Raw genomic sequence first — 22,016 nt, forward strand, 5'->3', positions numbered from 1 at the left:
CTCAGGCTCCCCCTGCTACCTCTTCTGCTGCTGCCGCCTCGGCCTCTTCTGCTGCTGCCGCCTCGGCCTCTTCTGCTGCTGCCGCCTCGGCCTCTTCCTCCGCCTCTGGAGGAACGTTGGCACCTGCCGCCCAGCAAACAGAGGATGTACCACCAACACCACCTCCGTCACCAAGCATCTCAACCATGTCACACGGCAGCGTTCAGCTCTCCATCTCACAAACATTTGAGAGAAAGCGTAAATTCCCACCTAGCCACCCTCGATCCCTGGCCCTGAATGCCAGCATTTCTAAACTACTGCCCTATGAAATGCTGTCATTTGGGCTGGTGGACACAGACAGCTTCAAACAGCTCATGTCGCTTGCTGTCCCACAGTATGTTGTTCCCAGCCGGCACTACTTCTCCAAGAGAGCCGTGCCTTCCCTGCACAACCAAGTATCCGATAAAATCAAGTGTGCACTGCGCAACGCCATCTGTGGCAAGGTCCACCTAACCACAGATACGTGGACCAGTAAGCACGGCCAGGGACGCTATATCTCCCTAACTGCACACTGGGTAAATGTAGTGGTGGCTGGGCCCCAGGCGGAGAGCTGTTTGGCGCACGTCCTTCCGCCGCCAAGGATCGCAGGGCAACATTCTTTGCCTCCTGTTGCCACCTCCTCCTACTCGGCTTCCTCCTCCTCTTCTTCCACCTGCTCATCTAGTCAGCCACACACCTTCACCACCAACTTCAGCACAGCCCGGGGTAAACGTCAGCAGGCCATTCTGAAACTCATATGTTTGGGGGACAGGCCCCACACCGCACAGGAGTTGTGGCGGGGTATAGAACAACAGACCGACGAGTGGTTGCTGCCGGTGAGCCTCAAGCCCGGCCTGGTGGTGTGCGATAATGGGCGAAATCTCGTTGCAGCTCTGGGACTAGCCGGTTTGACGCACATCCCTTGCCTGGCGCATGTGCTGAATTTGGTGGTGCAGAAGTTCATTCACAACTACCCCGACATGTCAGAGCTGCTGCATAAAGTGCGGGCCGTCTGTTCGCGCTTCCGGCGTTCACATCCTGCTGCTGCTCGCCTGTCTGCGCTACAGCGTAACTTCGGCCTTCCCGCTCACCGCCTCATATGCGACGTGCCCACCAGGTGGAACTCCACCTTGCACATGCTGGACAGACTGTGCGAGCAGCAGCAGGCCATAGTGGAGTTTCAGCTGCAGCAGGCACGGGTCAGTCGCACTGCGGAACAGCACCACTTCACCACCAATGACTGGGCCTCCATGCGAGACCTGTGTGCCCTGTTGCGCTGTTTCGAGTACTCCACCAACATGGCCAGTGGCGATGACGCCGTTATCAGCGTTACAATACCACTTCTATGTCTCCTTGAGAAAACACTTAGGGCGATGATGGAAGAGGAGGTGGCCCAGGAGGAGGAGGAGGAGGAAGAGGGGTCATTTTTAGCACTTTCAGGCCAGTCTCTTCGAAGTGACTCAGAGGGAGGTTTTTGGCAACAGCAGAGGCCAGGTACAAATGTGGCCAGCCAGGGCCCACTACTGGAGGACGAGGAGGACGAGGATGAGGAGGAGGTGGAGGAGGATGAGTATGAAGCATGGTCACAGCGGGGTGGCACCCATCGCAGCTCGGGTCCATCACTGGTGCGTGGCTGGGGGGAAAGGCAGGACGATGACGATACGCCTCCCACAGAGGACAGCTTGTCCTTACCCCTGGGCAGCCTGGCACACATGAGCGACTACATGCTGCAGTGCCTGCGCAACAACAGCAGAGTTGCCCACATTTTAACGTGTGCGGACTACTGGGTTACCACCCTGCTTGATCCACGCTACAAAGACAATGTGCCCACCTTACTTCCTGCACTGGAGCGTGATAGGAAGATGCGCGAGTACAAGCGCACGTTGGTAGACGCGCTACTGAGAGCATTCCCAAATGTCACAGGGGAACAAGTGGAAGCCCAAGGCCAAGGCAGAGGAGGAGCAAGAGGTCGCCAAGGCAGCTGTGTCACGGCCAGCTCCTCTGAGGGCAGGGTTAGCATGGCAGAGATGTGGAAAAGTTTTGTCAACACGCCACAGCTAACTGCACCACCACCTGATACGCAACGTGTTAGCAGGAGGCAACATTTCACTAACATGGTGGAACAGTACGTGTGCACACCCCTCCACGTACTGACTGACGGTTCGGCCCCATTCAACTGCTGGGTCTCTAAATTGTCCACGTGGCCAGAGCTAGCCTTTTATGCCTTGGAGGTGCTGGCCTGCCCGGCGGCCAGCGTTTTGTCTGAACGTGTATTCAGCACGGCAGGGGGCGTCATTACAGACAAACGCAGCCGCCTGTCTACAGCCAATGTGGACAAGCTGACGTTCATAAAAATGAACCAGGCATGGATCCCACAGGACCTGTCCGTCCCTTGTCCAGATTATACATTAACTACCTCCCCTTAACCATATATTATTGTACTCCAGGGCACTTCATCATTCAACCCTATTTTTATTTTCATTTTACCATTATATTGCGAGGCTACCCAAAGTTGAATGAACCTCTCCTCTGTCTGGGTGCCGGGGCCTAAATATATGACAATGGACTGTTCCAATGTTGGGTGACGTGAAGCCTGAATCTCTGCTATGACATGAAGACTGATTCTCTGCTGACATGAAGCCAGATTCTCTGTTACGGGACCTCTCTCCTCTGCCTGGGTGCCTGGGTCTAAATATATGCCAATGGACTGTTGCATTGGTGGCTGACGTGAAGCCTGATTCTCTGCTATGATATGAAGACTGATTCTCTGCTGACATGAAGCCAGATTGTCTGTTACGGGACCTCTCTCCTCTGCCTGGGTGCTGGACCTAAATTTATGAAAATGGACTGTTACAGTGGTGGGTGACGTGAAGCCTGATTCTCTGCTATGACATGAAGACTGATTCTCTGCTGACATGAAGCCAGATTGTCTGTTACGGGACCTCTCTCCTCTGCCTGGGTGCTGGGCCTAAATTTATGACAATGGACTGTTGCAGTGGTGGCTGACGTGAAGCCTGATTCTCTGCTATGACATGCAGACTGATTCTTTGCTGACATAAAGACAGATTCTCTGTTACGGGACCTCTCTCCTCTGCCTGGGTGCTGGGCCTAAATATATGCCAATGGACTGTTGCACTGGTGGCTGACGTGAAGCCTGATTGTCTGTTACGGGACCTCTCTCCTCTGCCTGGGTGCTGGGCCTAAATATCTGACAATGGACTGTTGCATTGGTGGCTGACGTGAAGCCTGATTCTCTGCTATGACATGCAGACTGATTCTCTGCTGACATGAAGCCAGATCCTCTGTTACGGGACCTCTCTCCTCTGCCTGGGTGCTGGGCCTAAATTTATGAAAATGGACTCTTACAGTGGTGGGTGACGTGAAGCATGATTTTCTGCTATGACATGCAGACTGATTCTCTGCTGACATGAAGCCAGATTGTCTGTTACGGGACCTCTCTCCTCTGCCTGGGTGCTGGGCCTAAATTTATGAAAATGGACTCTTACAGTGGTGGGTGACGTGAAGCCTGATTCTCTGCTATGATATAAAGACTGATTCTCTGCTAAAATAAAGCCAGATTCTCTGTTACGGGACCTCTCTCCTCTGCCTGGGCCTAAATATCTGACAATGGACTGTTCCAGTGTTGGGTGACGTGAAACATGAATCTCTGCCCTGATATGAAGACTGATTCTCTGCTAAAATAAAGCCAGATTCTCTATTACGGGACCTCTTTTCTCTGCCTGGGTGCCGGGGCCTAAATTTATTACAATGGACTGTTACAGTGGTGGGTGACGTGAAGCCTTATTCTCTGCTATGACATGCAGACTGATTCTCTGCTGACATGAAGCCAGATTCTCTGTTACGGGACCTCTCTCCTCTGTCTGGGTGCCGGGGCCTAAATATATGACCATGGACTGTTCCAGTGTTGGGTGACGTAAAGCATGATTCTATGCTATGACATGAAGACTGATTCTCTGCTGACATGAAGCCAGATTCTCTGTTACGGGACCTCTCTCCTCTGCCTGGGTGCCAGGGCCTAAATATCTGACAATGGACTGTTCCAGTGGTGGGTGACGTGAAGCCTGATTCTCTGCTATGATATGAAGACTGATTCTCTGCTGACCTGAAGCCAGATTCTCTGTTACGGGACCTCTCTCCTCTGCCTGGGTGCCAGGGCCTAAATATCTGACAATGGACTGTTCCAGTGGTGGGTGACGTGAAGCCTGATTCTCTGCTATGATATGAAGATTGATTCTCTGCTGACCTGAAGCCAGAATCTCTGTTACGGGACCTCTCTCCTCTGCCTGGGCCTAAATATCTGACAATGGACTGTTCCAGTGTTGGGTGACGTGAAGCATGAATCTCTGCTATGATATGAAGACTGATTCTCTGCTAAAATAAAGCCAGATTCTCTGTTACGGGACCGCTCTCTTATGCCTGGGTGCCGGGGCCTAAATTTATGACAATGGACTGTTCCAGTGTTGGGTGACGTTAAGCATGATTCTCTGCTATGACATGCAGACTGATTCTCTGCTGACATGAAGAAAGATTCTCTGTTACGGGACCTCTCTCCTCTGCCTGGGCCTAAATATCTGACAATGGACTGTTCCAGTGTTTGGTGACGTGAAGCATGATTCTCTGCTATGATATGAAGACTGATTCTCTGCTAAAATAAAGCCAGATTCTCTGTTACGGGACCTCTCTCCTCTGTCTGGGTGCCGGAGCCTAAATTTATGACAATGGACTGTTACAGTGGTGTGTGACGTGAAGCATGATTCTCTGCTATGACATGTAGACTGATTCTCTGCTGACATGAAGCCAGATTCTCTGTTACGGGACCTCTCTCCTCTGCCTGGGCCTAAATATCTGACAATGGACTGTTCCAGTGTTGGGTGACGTTAAGCATGATTCTCTGCTATGATATGAAGACTGTTTCTCTGCTGACATGAAGCCAGATTCTCTGTTACAGGACCTCTCTCCTCTGCCGGGGTGTCTGGGCCTAAATATATGACAATGGACTGTTGCAGTGGTGGGTGACGTGAAGCCTGATTCTCTGCTATGACATGCAGACTGATTCTCTGCTGACATGAAGCCAGATTCTCTGTTAGAGGACCTCTCTCCTCTGCCTGGGTGTCGGGGCCTAAATATCTGACAATGGACTGTTACAGTGGTGGGTGACGTGTAGCATGATTCTCTGCTATGATATGAAGACTGATTCTCTGCTGACATGAAGCCAGATTCTCTGTTACGGGACCTCTCTCCTCTGCCTGGGTGCCGGGGCCTAAATATCTGACAATGGACTGTTACAGTGGTGGGTTACGTGAAGCATGATTCTCTGCTATGATATGAAGACTGATTCTTTGCTGACATGAAGCCAGATTCGCTGTTACGGGACCTCTCTCCTCTGCCTGGGTGCCGGGGCCTAAATATCTGACAATGGACTGTTACAGTGGTGGGTTACGTGAGACCTGATTCTCTGCTACGACATGAAGACTGATTCTCTGCTGACATGTAGCCAGATTCTCTGTTACGGGACCTCTCTCCTCTGCCTGGGTGCCGGGGCCTAAATATCTGACAATGGACTGTTACAGTGGTGGGTTACGTGAAACATGATTCTCTGCTATGATATGAAGACTGATTCTCTGCTGACATGAAGTCAGATTCTCTGTTACGGGACCTCTCTCCTCTGCCTGGGTGCAGGGGCCTAAATATCTGACAATGGACTGTTCCAATCTTGGGTGACGTGAAGCCTGATTCTCTGCTACGACATGAAGACTGATTCTCTGCTGACATGTAGCCAGATTCTCTGTTACGGGACCTCTCTCCTCTGCCTGGGTGCCGGGGCCTAAATATCTGACAATGGACTGTTACAGTGGAGGGTTACGTGAAGCATGATTCTCTGCTATGATATGAAGACTGATTCTCTGCTGACATGAAGCCAGATTCTCTGTTACGGGACCTCTCTCCTCTGCCTGGGTGCCGGGGCCTAAATATCTGACAATAGACTGTTCCAATCTTGGGTGACGTGAAGCCTGATTCTCTGCTACGACATGAAGACTGATTCTCTGCTGACATGTAGCCAGATTCTCTGTTACGGGACCTCTCTCCTCTGCCTGGGTGCCGGGGCCTAAATATCTGACAATGGACTGTTACAGTGGTGGGTTACGTGAAGCATGATTCTCTGCTATGATATGAAGACTGATTCTTTGCTGACATGAAGCCAGATTCGCTGTTACGGGACCTCTCTCCTCTGCCTGGGTGCCGGGGCCTAAATTTATGACAATGGACTGTTCCAGTGTTGGGTGACATGAAGCATGATTCTATGCTATGACATGAAGACTGATTCTCTGGTGACATGAAGCCAGATTCTCTGTTACGGGACCTCTCTCCTCTGCCTGGGTGCCGGGGCCTAAATATCTGACAATGGACTGTTACAGTGGCTGGTGACGTGAAGCCTGATTCTCTGCTATGATATGAAGACTGATTCTCTGCTGACCTGAAGCTAGATTCTCTGTTACGGGACCTCTCTCCTCTGCCTGGGTGCCTGGGCCTAAGTTTATGACAATTGACTGTTCCAGTGGTGGGTGACGTGAAGCATGATTCTCTGCTATGATATGAAGACTGATTCTCTGCTGACATGAAGCCAGATTCTCTGTTACGGGACCTCTCTCCTCTGCCTGGGTGCCAGGGCCAAAATATCTGACAATGGACTGTTCCAGTGTTGGTTGACGTGAAGCATGATTCTATGCTATGACATGAAGACTGATTCTCTGGTGACATGAAGCCAGATTCTCTGTTACGGGACCTCTCTCCTCTGCCTGGGCCTAAATATCTGACAATGGACTGTTCCAGTGTTGGGTGACGTGAAACATGATTCTCTGCTATGAAATGAAGACTGATTCTCTGCTGACTTGAAGCCAGATCCTCTGTTACGGGACCTCTCTCCTCTGCCTGGGTGCCGGGGCCTAAATTTATGACAATGGACTGTTACAGTGGTGGGTGACGTGAAGCATGATTCTCTACTATGACATGCACACTGATTATCTGCAGACATGAAGACAGATTCTCTGTTACGGGACCTCTCTCCTCTGCCTGGGTGCCTGGGCCAAAATATATGACAATGGACTGTTACAGTGGTGTGTGACGTGAAGCATGATTCTCTGCTATGGGACCTCTCTCCTCTGCCTGGGCCTAAATATCTGACAATGGACTGTTCCAGTGTTGGGTGACGTGAAGCATGAATCTCTGCTATGATATGAAGACTGATTCTCTGCTAAAATAAAGCCAGATTCTCTGTTACGGGACCGCTCTCTTATGCCTGGGTGCCGGGGCCTAAATTTATGACAATGGACTGTTCCAGTGTTGGGTGACGTTAAGCATGATTATCTGCTATGACATGCAGACTGATTCTCTGCTGACATGAAGCCAGATTCTCTGTTACGGGACCTCTCTCCTCTGCCTGGGCCTAAATATCTGACAATGGACTGTTCCAGTGTTGGGTGACGTGAAGCATGATTCTCTGCTATGATATGAAGACTGATTCTCTGCTGACATGAAGCCAGATTCTCTGTTACAGGACCTCTCTCCTCTGCCTGGGCCTAAATATCTGACAATGGACTGTTCCAGTGTTTGGTGACGTGAAGCATGATTCTATGCTATGACATGAAGACTGATTCTCTGGTGACATGAAGCCAGATTCTCTGTTACAGGACCTCTCTCCTCTGCCTGGGTGCTGGGCCTAAATATAGGACGATGGACTGTTACAGTGGTGTGTGACGTGAAGCATGATTCTCTGCTATGACATGCAGACTGATTCTCTGCTGACATGAAGCCAGATTCTCTGTTACGGGACCTCTCTCCTCTGCCTGGGCCTAAATATCTGACAATGGACTGTTCCAGTGTTGGGTGACGTGAAGCATGATTCTCTGCTATGATATGAAGACTGATTCTCTGCTAAAATAAAGCCAGATTCTCTGTTACGGGACCTCTCTCTTCTGCCTGGGTGCCGGAGCCTAAATTTATGACAATGGACTGTTACAGTGGTGTGTGACGTGAAGCATGATTCTCTGCTATGACATGTAGACTGATTCTCTGCTGACATGAAGCCAGATTCTCTGTTACGGGACCTCTCTCCTCTGCCTGGGCCTAAATATCTGACAATGGACTGTTCCAGTGTTGAGTGACGTTAAGCATGATTCTCTGCTATGATATGAAGACTGTTTCTCTGCTGACATGAAGCCAGATTCTCTGTTACGGGACCTCTCTCTTCTGCCTGGGTGCCGGGGCCTAAATTTATGACTATGGACTGTTCCAGTGTTGGGTGACGTTAAGCATGATTCTCTGCTATGACATGAAGCCAGATTCTCTGTTACGGGACCTCTCTCCTCTGCCTGGTCCTAAATATCTGACAATGGACTGTTCCAGTGTTGGGTGACGGGAGGACGAGGCTCTGCTCCTACGGGCACATAACGGCTGAGGGGTCCAGAGCTCTGCTCCTATTGGCTGGGAGAGCTCAGGATCTCGTCGCTCATTTGAGTTTCCCGCCAATAGTTGAGCTGCTGATCTACAGGAGGAGCCGGTCATGTGACCCGTACCAGCGCCGCTCATTGGCGTCTTTGTCTCTGAAGCTCCGGGACGGATTAACCCCTCTGTCTCCGAGCACAGCTTGTCTTGTAGCTGCGGGGACAGGAGCGGTGGAGAACACCCGGGGCTCGGGATTTACATTACTGGGGCTTTCTGTATTGTAGACCTCCGGCTGTACTGAGCACAGGGCGCCGCTGATCTCGGACAATTGTCCGGCCCTCCGTCCCCTGATGTGCGGGCGGTGTTAACCCCTCAGTGGCTGAGCGCAGAAGGAATTGTAGCTTCTCCCCGGGAAGATGTGGGCGGCTCTGAGAAGAGCCTTTGTGCTGTGAGGACGGAGGCAGCATTAACCCCCGAAGCCGTAGAGAGTGCGGCCCTGGCGCTTGAGCGCGTAGACCACGTCCATGGCGGTGACGGTCTTCCTCTTGGCGTGCTCGGTGTAGGTGACGGCGTCCCGGATGATGTTCTCCAGGAAGACTTTCAGCACCCCGCGGGTCTCCTCATAGATGAGGCCAGAGATGCGCTTGACGCCTCCCCTGCGAGCTAGACGGCGGATGGCAGGCTTGGTGATGCCCTGGATGTTATCACGGAGCACCTTCCTGTGCCGCTTGGCGCCGCCTTTCCCGAGCCCTTTCCCTCCTTTACCGCGACCAGACATCTTCTCGGTGTGAGCAGAAAGCAGTGACTGCTCAGCCCAGAGCCCTCCTTTATATGGAGCATGGGCGGACCTGGAGGAGAACTGCACGGAGAGGTCGCATATCTGGGGGCGGGACTGTTCCTGAACTCCAGGCCCCGCCCTCCCGCTCTGATTGGCTGAACTCAGAAGTGCTGGTGGTTTTCATTTTCCAGCCTCCGTATTACCAGCCTGTAAATTACATTATATTAAAGCCTCTATAATATATTATCAACCTCAACATTATAGCCTCCACATTATATTACAGCCTCCATACTACCAGCCTCTGCATTACAGCCTCCATATTATATTACCGGGCTTCCATATTACCAGCCTCTACATTACAGTATAGCCTCCACATTACTTTACTGCCTCCATGTTACATTACCGACCTCCACATTATATTACAGCCTCCATATTACCGGCCTCTACATTACATTACAGCCTCCATACTACCAACCTCCACATTACATCACAGCCCCCACATAATACTACCAGCCTCCACATTACATCACAGCCTCTATTTTACATTACAGCCTCCATTTTGTATTATCAATCTCAACATTTTATTACAGCCTTTATATTTTCAGCCTCTACATTACATTATAGCCTCCATATTATATTACAGCCTCCACATTATATTACCGTCATCTATATTACATCACAGCATAAACATTATGTTACAGCCTCCACATGACATCACAGCCTCCACATTATATTACTAGCCTCTACATTACATAACAGCCTCCATACTACCAGCTTCCACTTTACATCACAGCCTCAACATTATATTACAGCCTCCATATAAGATTACTGGCCTGCACATTATATCCTCCGCATTATATTAAAGTATCTTTATTATATTACAGCCTCCATATTATATTAACAGTCATAACATTACCGGCCTCTACATTACAGCCTTCATATTACATTACCAGTATCCACATTATATAACAGCCTCCATATTACTGGCCTCCACATTACATAACAGCCTCCATATTATATTACAGCCTCCACATTTTATTACATCCTTCATATTATCGGCCTCTGCATTACATTACAGCCTCAATATTACATTACCCGCCTCCACATTATATTACTGCTCCCTATTACCAACCTCTACATTACAGTCTCCATATTACATTACCAGCCTCCATATTTTCAGCCTCCACATTTCATCACAGCCTCCATATTATAAGCCTCTACATTAAATTTCAGCCTTCATGCTACCAGCCTCCACAGTACATTACAGCCGCCATACTACCAGCCTCCACATTACATTGCAGCTTCTATATTACATTTCAGCCTCCATTTTATATTATCAAGCTCAGCATTATATTGCAGCCTTCATATTTTAAGTCTCTACATCACATTATAGCCTCCACATCATATTACAGCCTCTATATTACCAGCCTCCACATTAGATTACAGCCTCCATGTTACATTTCCAGCCTTCGTATTACCGGCCTCTACATTACAGTCTCCATGTTACATTACCGGCCTCAACATTATATTACAGACTTCATATTATCAGCCTCTACATTACATCACAGCCTAAAGATTATGTTACAGCCTCCATTTTTTTCAGCCTCCACATTATATGACAGCCTCTATATAACTAGCCTCCACATTACCAGCCTCTACATTACATTATAGCCTCCACATTATATTACAGCATCTATATTACCAACCTCCACATTACATTACAGCCTCTGTATTATATTACCAGCCTTTACATTATATGACAGCCTCAATATTACCGGCCTCTACATTACAGCCTCCACAATATATGACAGCCTCCATATTATGGGAATCTACATTAAAGCATCCACATTATATTACAGCCTCCATTTAACATTGCCGGCCTCCATGTTATATTACAGCCTCTGTATTAATGGCCTCTACATTACAGTCTACGTGTTACATTACCAGCCTCCACATTATATTACAGACTCCATATTGCCGTTCTCTACATTACATCACAGCCTAAACATTATGTTACAGCCTCCATATTTTCAGCCTCCACATTATATGACAGCCTCCATATAACTAGCCTCCACATTACCAGCCTCAACATTACATTACAGACTCCACATTATATTACAGCCTCTATATTACCAACCTCAACATTACATTATAGCCTCTGTATTATATTACCAGCCTCTGTATTATATTACCAGCCTCTACATTATATGACAGCCTCAATATTACCTGCCTCTACATTACAGCCTCCATATTATATTACCGGCCTCCCCATTATATGACAGCCTCCATATTATGGGCCTCTACATTAAAGCATCCACATTATATTACAGCGTCCACATTATATGACAGCCTCCACATTATATTACCAGCCTCCACATTATATTACCAGCCTCCATACTATACTGTCCTATACCATACTGTGCTGTACTATACTTTACTAGATTGTGCTGCACTATACTATACTTTGCAGTACTATACTATACTGTACCGTACTATACTATAATATACTGTGCTGTACTATACTGTACTATATTGTGCTGCACTATACTATACTTTGCAGTACTATACTATACTGTACCGTACTATACTATAATATACTGTGCTGTACTATATTGTGCTGCACTATACTATACTTTGCAGTACTATACTATACCGTACTATACTATAATATACTGTACTATATTGTGCTGCACTATACTATACTTTGCTGTACTATACTATACTATACTTTGCTGTACTATACTGTTCTATACTATTCTATACTGTTCTATACTGTTCTATACTGTACTTTGCCGTATTGTCCTGAGATTACGGAGGTGCAATGAGGGGGATTATAGGGGCAGTTTTCTCCACATTTCTTACTCCCCAGAATGTTTCCGGGGGTCAGTAAAGCGGGGTCCATACTTCTGGGGGGCGGGGCCATACTCTGCCCCATTGTACCGGCACCCCCTCTGCTGCAGCCCTGGCCACAAGACGCATCTCTGCTCCCTGAGAGCCCTGTACACACATGAGGCGGCATCACTGCAGCGGGGAATGTGCAGGGACACGGAGCACTGGAGCCCGGGAGCCGGCAGGGAGCGGAGGCCGCCGCCTGTGTTACCCTCCCGGGCTCTCCGCGGCTCCAGCTCCTCCCCGCAGCGTCCGAGCAGCTTCCTGCGGCCCCACCTTGTGGGGAAGAGCCCTGGGATGGGGACGAGGGCCGGGAAGAGAGGGAACGAGCCCCCGCAGCGGAGCCATCGGGCCGGATCCAGCCGGATGTGCAGAACGTCAGGCAGAGCGGGAGGACTGTGGCGGAGATCCCGGGGCCTGCTCCCGCCTCCTCCGCCACAGACGGCGGCACACGGTGAGGGGGGATGTCCGGGAGGAGGCAGGCGCGGAGAAGGCGGCCTCTCCTGTCCGGTTCTAGCCGCTAAAGGGCTCTTCTCCCGGGCAGGGAAGCACAAGGGGAGAGCGGAGCTGCAGCCGGGCTGAGCGGGGTGAGGGCGGGGCCTGTGTCTAGTGTCAGCCAATAGACGCGCAGGAGGGCGGAGCTCAGCAGCCAATCACTGCGCAGCGCTCCAGATATAAGAGGCGGCCCCGGCTCCGGCCTCAGTGTTTTCTCCAGGAAAAGTCTTTGTATTTCAGTCTCACACACGATGGCAGAGACCGCGCCAGCAGCCGCCGCTCCTCCTCCCGCCGAAGCGGCCGCCAAGTCCAAGAGGCAGCCGAAGAAATCCGCCGCTGCAGGGGGCGCCAAGAAAAGCAAGAAGCCGTCCGGTCCCAGTGTGTCCGAGCTCCTCGTCACAGCCGTGTCCGCCTCCAAGGAGCGCAGCGGGGTGTCTCTGGCCGCCCTGAAGAAGGCTCTGGCTGCAGGAGGATGCGATGTAGAGAAGAATAATAGCCGCATCAAGGTGGCCATCAGGGCTCTAGTCACCAAGGGGACCCTCACCCAGGTGAAGGGCAGCGGCGCCTCCGGCTCCTTCAAGCTCAACAAGAAGCAGCAGGAGACCAAGGACAAGGCGGCCAAGAAGAAGCCGGCGGCGGCCAAGAAACCTGCAGCTACTGCGGCCAAGAAACCCGCTAAATCCCCGAAGAAGCCCAAGAAGGCTCCGGCCAAGAGCCCGAAAAAGACCAAGAAACCAGCCGCGGCCAAGAAAGCAGCCAAGAGCCCCAAGAAGCCGAAGGCTGCCCCCAAGCCCAAGAAGCTGGCCAAGAGTCCGGCTAAGAAGGCGGCCAAACCCAAGGCTGCCAAGAGTCCGGCTAAGAAAGCGGCGAAAGCCAAGAAGAGCGCGGCCAAGAAGTAACCGGCGCCGCCCGCACCTCTCCCCCAAAGGCTCTTCTCAGAGCCACCACCTCCTCCTCAGACGAGCTCCACTCCGCCCTTCTGCCCTCGTTCTCCGCTCACGGCGGGCGGGGGCTCCGGCTCCTCTGCGGGAAGGAATAGGGTTAACCCTGTCAGCGCCGCTCTCTTCAGTCTATCTGGGCCTCTCTGCTCGGCTGATACCCGCCCCGCCCCTCCCCTCACTGCGCCCCGCCCTCTGCTGGTAGTGATGCCGCCGCTGAGTGTACTGTGCGTGCAGGGGGGTCGTGCGCTCTATCCCTGGACACCAGCGCAGCGATGGAGCCGCTCTTCTCTGCACAGAGAATACGGGACTGTTCTCCGTTGGGGAGCGGGAGAAGGCGGCCACTGACGGGTTATTACTGAGCAGGCTATGGGGGCGGGGCTATAGAACTAGTACCATGGCTTTTAAAATACCCGCTTAATTACCGTCCGGTAAGAATTCAGCGGCCGTGGACAAGCTCCGCCCCCGACTCATCTAAATGGATGGATGTGAGCCCCGCCTCCCCTCCTGCTCCGCCCCCCGGCTCTTTTAAATAAATAGTTGTGAGCCCTGCCCCCCGTCTCAGCTGAATGGATGTTGTGAGCCACTCCCCTCCTGTTCCTCCGCCCCCGGCTCTTTTGAATGAATATTTGTGAGCTCCGCCCCCCGGTCTCATCTGAATGTATGTTGTGAGCAACTCCCCTCCTGCTGCTCCGCCCCCCGCTCCTGCTTTTCTCAGAGCCCCCACCTTCTCTAGGACGAAGCTGCCGCATTGTGTGAATACAGAGCCGGGCACTCGGGGATACACCGGGACACTGTGCTATGGGAGCGGCCGGCAATTGGTGGCGTAAAGAGGGCGTGTCCTCACGAGCCTTTTCAGGTCATCTGCTTCCTCATTGGCTGCAGGATTTGGCGCTGAAAACCGGATTTGGATTCAGCCAATCACAGAGGAGTTCTCCCTGCGCCACCCGGTATAAGAGGTGACGGGCGGAGCGGGGCTGTCAGTCTCATCTGTACAGAGAAGAGAACGATGTCTGGACGCGGCAAACAAGGAGGCAAAGTGCGGGCTAAGGCCAAGACCCGCTCATCCCGGGCAGGGCTCCAGTTCCCGGTCGGCCGTGTGCACAGGCTCCTCCGCAAGGGCAACTACGCCCAGCGGGTGGGCGCCGGCGCTCCCGTCTACTTGGCCGCTGTGCTCGAGTATCTCACCGCCGAGATCCTGGAGCTGGCCGGCAATGCCGCCCGCGACAACAAGAAGACCCGCATCATCCCCCGTCACCTGCAGCTGGCCGTGCGCAACGACGAGGAGCTCAACAAGCTGCTGGGCGGCGTCACCATCGCCCAGGGCGGCGTCCTGCCCAACATCCAGGCCGTGCTGCTGCCCAAGAAGACCGAGAGCAGCAAGCCGGCCAAGAGCAAGTGAGCCCGGCTCTGCCCCAAACCAAAGGCTCTTCTAAGAGCCACCCACATAGTCTGTACGACTGAGCTGGCGATGCCACTGATCTCCGCTGTGGAGGCGTCACACAGGGGCACTTACCGCTCCTGACCAGAGATGGGATGTTTTACATGAATGGAGTCTTTGGCTTCAGTCGCTGACTCGGGCTGACCAGTGACCCGGATAGGTGATAAGTGTTAGACCAGTGGTGCCCTGACGGAGGACTAGAGGGGGAGCTGGGGGCACTGGTCTGGGCATTATACTGAGTGGGGGGCACTGCTGGAGGCGTCCTATTATATGGACAGCACTGGGAGGGCTTTATACCGCTGCAGCCTGGTCCTAGACTCCGTGTGCTGCTCTAGTGACTCAGAGAATAGGAGGAGTCTATAAGTCAGTAGGATGATGGGATTCTTAGCCTCAGCGCACGACCCCCTGTACTGTGTGCGCCTCCTGCTGCTCGGACACGGATCGGACAGCACTACTCCGGACATAGTGCGGGCAGACATTGCTGCTGGAGAGGGTTTGGCCGCTGATCTCTAACCGGACTGTAATTGAGCGGGAATTTCAAAAGCCAGACATCAGCCATTCACTGTAAAGCACTGGTTCTATAGCTCCGCCCCCTTCTCCCGCAGCGCTGAGTGGAGAGGGCGGTGGGCAGGGAGGATGGAGGCGGTTATCGGTCACGTTCAGCGAGTCCCTGATAGACGGGGGGAGATACAGAGAGAGCGCCTTCTGGATAAAGGAACTGCTCTTACTAATCACAGTGCTGAAAGGGTTAACCCGCCTCCTGTGAGCAGAGGTGAAGGGCGGAGTGGAGCTCGTCTGAGGAGGAGGTGGTGGCTCTGAAAAGAGCCTTTGTTGGATGCGGGGCGCAGATCTAAGCCCTCTCCCCACGGATCCTGCGGGCCAGCTGGATATCCTTGGGCATGATGGTGACCCGCTTGGCGTGGATGGCGCAGAGGTTGGTGTCCTCGAAGAGCCCGACCAGGTAAGCCTCGCTGGCCTCCTGCAGGGCCATGACGGCGGAGCTCTGGAAGCGAAGGTCGGTCTTGAAGTCCTGGGCGATCTCTCTGACCAGGCGCTGGAAGGGCAGCTTCCGGATGAGCAGCTCGGTGGACTTCTGGTAGCGCCGGATCTCCCGGAGAGCGACGGTCCCGGGCCGGTAGCGGTGAGGCTTCTTGACTCCGCCAGTGGCGGGGGCGCTCTTCCTGGCGGCCTTAGTGGCCAGCTGCTTGCGGGGAGCTTTCCCACCGGTGGACTTACGCGCTGTTTGCTTGGTTCTGGCCATGGCGCTGCAGAGATCTGTACACAGCAAGTGACTGAGGTGAGGAGCGGACCGTGCAGATCATTTATACTCCCGGCCTCGTCCTCATTGGTTCATGTAAACCACACCCCTACATCCCTATTGGTTTATTCGTACAATGATGTGCCCGCCAAAACTTCCGTTGCCAATCATCGTTCAAAAGAGGCGGAGCCCAACCTCATCCTTTCCGCCAGTCCCAGGTGATGGGCGTGTCTTCAGGTAATACGCCCCTCCCACATAACGCATGCGGTCAGTCCCTTCCCAACTCCTCCTCCTCAGACGATCTTCACTCCGCCCTTCTGCCCTCGATCTCCGCTCACAGCGGGCGGGGGCTCCGGCTCCTCTGCGGGAAGGAATAGGGTTAACCCTGTCAGCGCCGCTCTCTTCAGTGTATTAGGGCCTATCTGCTCGGCTGATAACCGCCCCGCACTGCCCTCTGCTGGTAGTGATGCCGCCGCTGAGTGTGCGCTCTATCCCTGGACACCAGCTGTTCTCCCCTTCTCCGGTGGGGAGCGGGCGGCCACTGACGGGTTAATGCTGAGCAGGCTATGGGGGCGGGGTTATTAGAACTAGTACCATGGCTTTTGAAATGTCCGCTCAATTACCGTCCGGTTAGAATTCAGCGGGCGTGGAGAAGCTCCGCCCCCGGCTCTTCTGAATGCATGGATGTGAGCCCCGCCCCTCCTGTGCAGCTGCTCCGCCCCCGGCTCTTCTGAATGCATGGATGTGAGCCCCTCCCCTCCTGCTGCTCCGCCCCCCGGCTCAGCTGAATAGATTATGCGCGCCCCCCCCCCCCCTGCTGCTCCGCCCCCCGCTCCTGCTCCTCTCAGAGACCCCCCCCCTTTCTCTAGGACGGAGCTGCCGCATTGTGTGAATACATGGAAGCCTCATGTCCCAGGCGGATTATTCCCTCATTATAGACCACTGATCGGGAGGATGAGGGGAGTAGTGATCGTATACTCGGGAGGATGAGGGGAGTAGTGATCGGCCAGAGTGAAGTTGGGCAATAAGGAGAATACGTGAAGTAGTTATATGGTATTGAGGATGATTAGGGGAGTAGTGGTCAGCCAGTGAGGAGAATGAGGGAAGTAGTTATCTGCTAATGGATGGATGGGAGCCCCGCCGTGCGCTCTATCCCTGCACACCAGCGCAGAGACTGGAGAAGGGGCGGAGCTATAGAACAAGTGCTTTACAGTGATTGGCTGATCTCTGGCTTTTGGGTTGGAGGGCAGTCCATTACACACAGGGGGGGACGTACCCTCTACAGCAGCAATGTACTCGCCGCATGTCAGGAGCGGTAAGTGCCCCTGTGTGACGCCCGGACCATCAGAGCACAGGACGCCTCCACAGCGGAGATCAGCGGCGCCAGCTCTGTAGTGAACCCACCTACTCCTTCTCTGCTTATCCGTATTGAAGTGGCAGAAATAAATCAACTTTATTGACTATAAACGGCCGGTGAACAGTGTGAATCCACAGTTGGCGCTTCTGTCAGAACTCCTCTGTGATTGGCCGAATCCAAACCAGAAATCAGCGCCAATGAGCGATCATCTGGAAATGACACTGGGGACACGCCCCCTCTTCTCCACCAATAGGAAGCCGTCTCTCTCCAGCCCACCTTACCTGCGGCCACAATAAAAGGAGCTGCGCGGGGCTTCTCTTCATTACTGATCTCCGCTCTGCAGCAGTGACAACCGAGCTCCCAGCATGCCCGAGCCAGCCAAGTCCGCCCCAGCGCCCAAGAAGGGCTCCAAGAAAGCCGTCACCAAGGTCCAGAAGAAGGACGGCAAGAAGCGGAGGAAGAGCAGGAAGGAGAGCTATGCCATCTACGTCTACAAGGTGCTGAAGCAGGTGCACCCCGACACCGGCATCTCCTCCAAGGCCATGGGCATCATGAACTCCTTCGTCAACGACATCTTCGAGCGCATCGCAGGGGAAGCCTCCCGCCTGGCTCACTACAACAAGCGCTCCACCATCACCTCCCGGGAGATCCAGACCGCCGTGCGCCTGCTGCTGCCCGGAGAGCTGGCCAAGCACGCCGTCTCCGAGGGCACCAAGGCCGTCACCAAGTACACCAGCGCCAAGTGAGCGCCCCCCGCTCTCCGGACCCAAAGGCTCTTCTCAGAGCCCCCACCCTGTCTCCAGCGGAGCTGCTCCTGTGTCTCCCCGTTCTCACAGTGGCCGCTGTTTCCTCACTGTCAGCTAGATGAGATGCGGTACCGCTAGTGGAAGTTACAATACAAGCTATCCTCCTCCATGCACATTCACTGCTCCCATCATACTCCATGCCCAATCACTGCTCCCATCCTCCTTCTCAGTGCGGCGCTCCCTGGGGACAGGCTGTGCGGCCGCTCAGGACAGGAGGACGAGGCTCCGCTCCTACAAGCACATAACGGCTGAGGGGTCCAGAGCTCTGCTCCTATTGGCTGGGAGAGCTCAGGATCTCGTCGCTCATTTGAATTTCCCGCCTATAGTTGAGCCGCTGATCTACAGGAGGAGCCGGTCATGTGACCCGTACCAGCGCCGCTCATTGGCGTCTTTGTCTCTGCAGCTCCGGGACGGATTAACCCCTCAGTCTCCGAGCACAGCTCGTCTTGTGGCTGCGGGGGCAGGAGCGGTGGAGAACACCCGGGGCTCGGGATTTACATTACTGGGGCTTTCTGTATTGTAGACCTCCGGCTGTACCGAGCACAGGGCGCCGCTGATCTCGGACAATTGTCCGGCCCTCCGTCCCCTGATGTGCGGGCGGTGTTAACCCCTCAGTGGCTGAGCGCAGAAGGAATTGTAGCTTCTCCCCGGGAAGATGTGGGCGGCTCTGAGAAGAGCCTTTGTGTTGTGAGGACGGAGGCAGCATTAACCCCCGAAGCCGTAGAGAGTGCGGCCCTGGCGCTTGAGCGCGTAGACCACGTCCATGGCGGTGACGGTCTTCCTCTTGGCGTGCTCGGTGTAGGTGACGGCGTCCCGGATGACGTTCTCCAGGAAGACTTTCAGCACCCCGCGGGTCTCCTCATAGATGAGGCCGGAGATGCGCTTGACGCCTCCCCTGCGAGCTAGACGGCGGATGGCAGGCTTGGTGATGCCCTGGATGTTATCACGGAGCACCTTCCTGTGCCGCTTGGCGCCGCCTTTCCCGAGCCCTTTCCCTCCTTTACCGCGACCAGACATCTTCTAGGTGTGAGCAGAAAGCAGTGACTGCTCAGCCCAGAGCCCTCCTTTATATGGAGCATGGGCGGACCTGGAGGAGAACTGCACGGAGAGGCTGGGGGCGGGGCTGTTCCTGAACTCCAGGCCCCGCCCTCCCGCTCTGATTGGCTGAGCTCAGAAGTGCTGGTGGTTTTCATTTTCCAGCCTGTAAATTACATTATATTAAAGCCTCTATAATATATTATCAACCTCAACATTATATTACAGCCTCCATACTACCAGCCTCTGCATTACATTACAGCCTCCATGTTACATTACCGGCCTCCACATTATATTACAGACTTTATATTATCAGCCTCTACATTACATCACAGCCTAAACATTATGTTACAGCCTCCATATTTTCAGCCTCCATATTGCTAGCCTCTACATTACAGTCTCTATACTACCAGCCTCCATATTACCAGCCTCCATTTAAAATTACCAGCCTCCGTGTTATATAACAACCTCCGTATTAATGGCCTCTACATTACAGTTTACATATTACATTACCAGCCTCCATATTATATTACAGACTCCACATTGCATCACTGCTTCCACAATATATTACAGCCTTCATATTACCAGCTACTGCATTACATTACAGCCTCCATATTACCAGCCTCCACTTAACATTACCTGTCTCTATGTTACATTACCGGCCTCCATGTTACATTACAGCCTCTGTATTACTGGCCTCTACATTACAGTCTACATGTTACATTACCAGCCTCCACATTATATTACAGACTCCATATTACCGTCCTCTACATTACATCACAGCCTAAACATTATGTTACAGCCTCCATATTTTCAGCCTCCACATTATATGACAGCCTCCATATAACTAGCCATCACATTACCAGCCTCTACATTACATTATAGCCTCCACATTATATTACAGCATCTATATTACCAACCTCCACATTACATTACAGCCTCTGTATTATATTACCAGCCTCTACATTATATGACAGCCTCCATATTATATTACCGGCCTCCACATTATATGACAGCCTCCATATTATGGGCATCTACATTAAAGCATCCACATTATATTACAGCCTCCATATTACATTACCAACGTCCACATTATATAACAGCCTCCATATTGCCATCCTCCACATTATATTACAGCCTCCATGTTACATTTCCAGCCTTCGTATTACCGGCCTCTACATTACAGTCTCCATGTTACATTACCAGCCTCCACATTATATTACAGACTCCATATTACCGTCCTCTACATTACATCACAGCCTAAACATTATGTTACAGCCTCCATATTACTATCCTCTAAATTACAGCCTCTATACTGCCAGTCTCCAAATTATATTACAGACTCCATATTACCAGCCTCCACTTAACATTACCGGCCTCTTTGTAACATTACCGGCATCCACATAATATTACAGCCTCCGTATGACCGCCTCTACATTACAGTCTCTATGGTACATTACCGGCCTCCACATTATATTACAGACTTCATATTATCGACCTCTACATTACATCACAGCCTAAACATTATGTTACTGCCTCCATATTACTAGCCTCTACATTACAGTCTCTATATTACCAGCCTCCACATTACATCACAGCCTCCACATTAAATTACAGCCTCCATATTGCCAGCCTCCATTTAACATTACCGGCCTCCATGTTATATTACAGCCTCCGTATTAATGGCCTCTACATTACAGTCTACATGTTACATTACCAGCCTCCACATTATAATACAGACTCCATATTGCCGTTCTCTTCTTACATCACAGCCTAAACATTATGTTACAGCCTCCATATATTCAGCCTCCACATTATATGACAGCCTCCATATAACTAGCCTCCACATTACCAGCCTCTACATTACATTATAGCCTCCACATTATATTACAGCCTCTATATTACCAACCTCCACATTACATTACAGCCTCTGTATTATATTGCCAGCCTCTACATTATATGACAGCCTCAATATTACCCGCTTCTACATTACATTACAGCCTCCATATTATATGACAGCCTCCATATTATGGGCCTCTACATTAAAGCATCCATATTATATTACAGCCTCCATATTGCATTACCAACCTCCACATTATATAACAGCCTCCACATTATATTACAGCCTCCCAATTTACGGCCGCCACATTATATTATAGCCTCTATATTACATTACATCCTACATATTGCATTACAGCTTCCATATAACATTATTAGCCTCACCATTGTATTACATTCTCCATTTTATCAGCCTCTACATAATATCACAGCCTCCACATTACCAGCCCCCACATTATATTACCATCTCCATATTATAGCCTTCATACTATATTACAGCCTCCATATTATATTACAGCCTCTACATGATATTACAGCCTTTATATTACAGACTCTACATTATATAACAGCCTCTATATTACCGGCCTCCACATTATATTACAACCTCTACATTATATTACAGCCTCAATATTTCATTTCAAGCGTCCACATTACATTACAGCGTCCACATTATATTACAGCCTTTACATTATATTACAG

At 51.6% G+C, this 22,016-nt stretch overlaps 5 protein-coding genes across 5 annotated transcripts; 3 read left to right on the top strand and 2 right to left on the bottom strand.

The window, feature by feature from the left end:
- Window positions 1–8,632: 8,632 nt before the first annotated feature.
- Window positions 8,633–9,262, bottom strand: LOC122923854 (histone H4-like). The gene has a single exon (XM_044274695.1). It carries the CDS (start codon window positions 9,257–9,259, stop codon window positions 8,948–8,950), a length of 312 nt encoding a protein of 103 aa, XP_044130630.1. The 5' UTR covers window positions 9,260–9,262; the 3' UTR covers window positions 8,633–8,947.
- Window positions 9,263–12,888: 3,626 nt separating this feature from the next.
- LOC122923853 (histone H1B-like) lies at window positions 12,889–13,608 on the top strand. Its single transcript, XM_044274693.1, has one exon. It carries the CDS (start codon window positions 12,895–12,897, stop codon window positions 13,540–13,542), a length of 648 nt encoding a protein of 215 aa, XP_044130628.1. The 5' UTR covers window positions 12,889–12,894; the 3' UTR covers window positions 13,543–13,608.
- Window positions 13,609–14,481: 873 nt separating this feature from the next.
- Window positions 14,482–14,983, top strand: LOC122923846 (histone H2A type 1-like). The gene has a single exon (XM_044274687.1). The coding sequence runs from the start codon at window positions 14,591–14,593 to the stop codon at window positions 14,981–14,983; it is 393 nt and encodes a 130-aa protein (XP_044130622.1). The 5' UTR covers window positions 14,482–14,590.
- A 2,960-nt stretch (window positions 14,984–17,943) lies between these two features.
- Window positions 17,944–18,421, top strand: LOC122923847 (histone H2B 1.1). Its single transcript, XM_044274688.1, has one exon. The coding sequence runs from the start codon at window positions 18,003–18,005 to the stop codon at window positions 18,381–18,383; it is 381 nt and encodes a 126-aa protein (XP_044130623.1). The 5' UTR covers window positions 17,944–18,002; the 3' UTR covers window positions 18,384–18,421.
- Window positions 18,422–19,032: 611 nt separating this feature from the next.
- LOC122923849 (histone H4) lies at window positions 19,033–19,666 on the bottom strand. The gene has a single exon (XM_044274690.1). The coding sequence runs from the start codon at window positions 19,458–19,460 to the stop codon at window positions 19,149–19,151; it is 312 nt and encodes a 103-aa protein (XP_044130625.1). The 5' UTR covers window positions 19,461–19,666; the 3' UTR covers window positions 19,033–19,148.
- Between the last annotated feature and the right edge of the window lie 2,350 nt (window positions 19,667–22,016).

Source organism: Bufo gargarizans, unplaced genomic scaffold, assembly GCF_014858855.1.
Source record: "Bufo gargarizans isolate SCDJY-AF-19 unplaced genomic scaffold, ASM1485885v1 original_scaffold_1997_pilon, whole genome shotgun sequence".
In the NCBI taxonomy this organism is placed as follows: domain Eukaryota; kingdom Metazoa; phylum Chordata; class Amphibia; order Anura; family Bufonidae; genus Bufo; species Bufo gargarizans.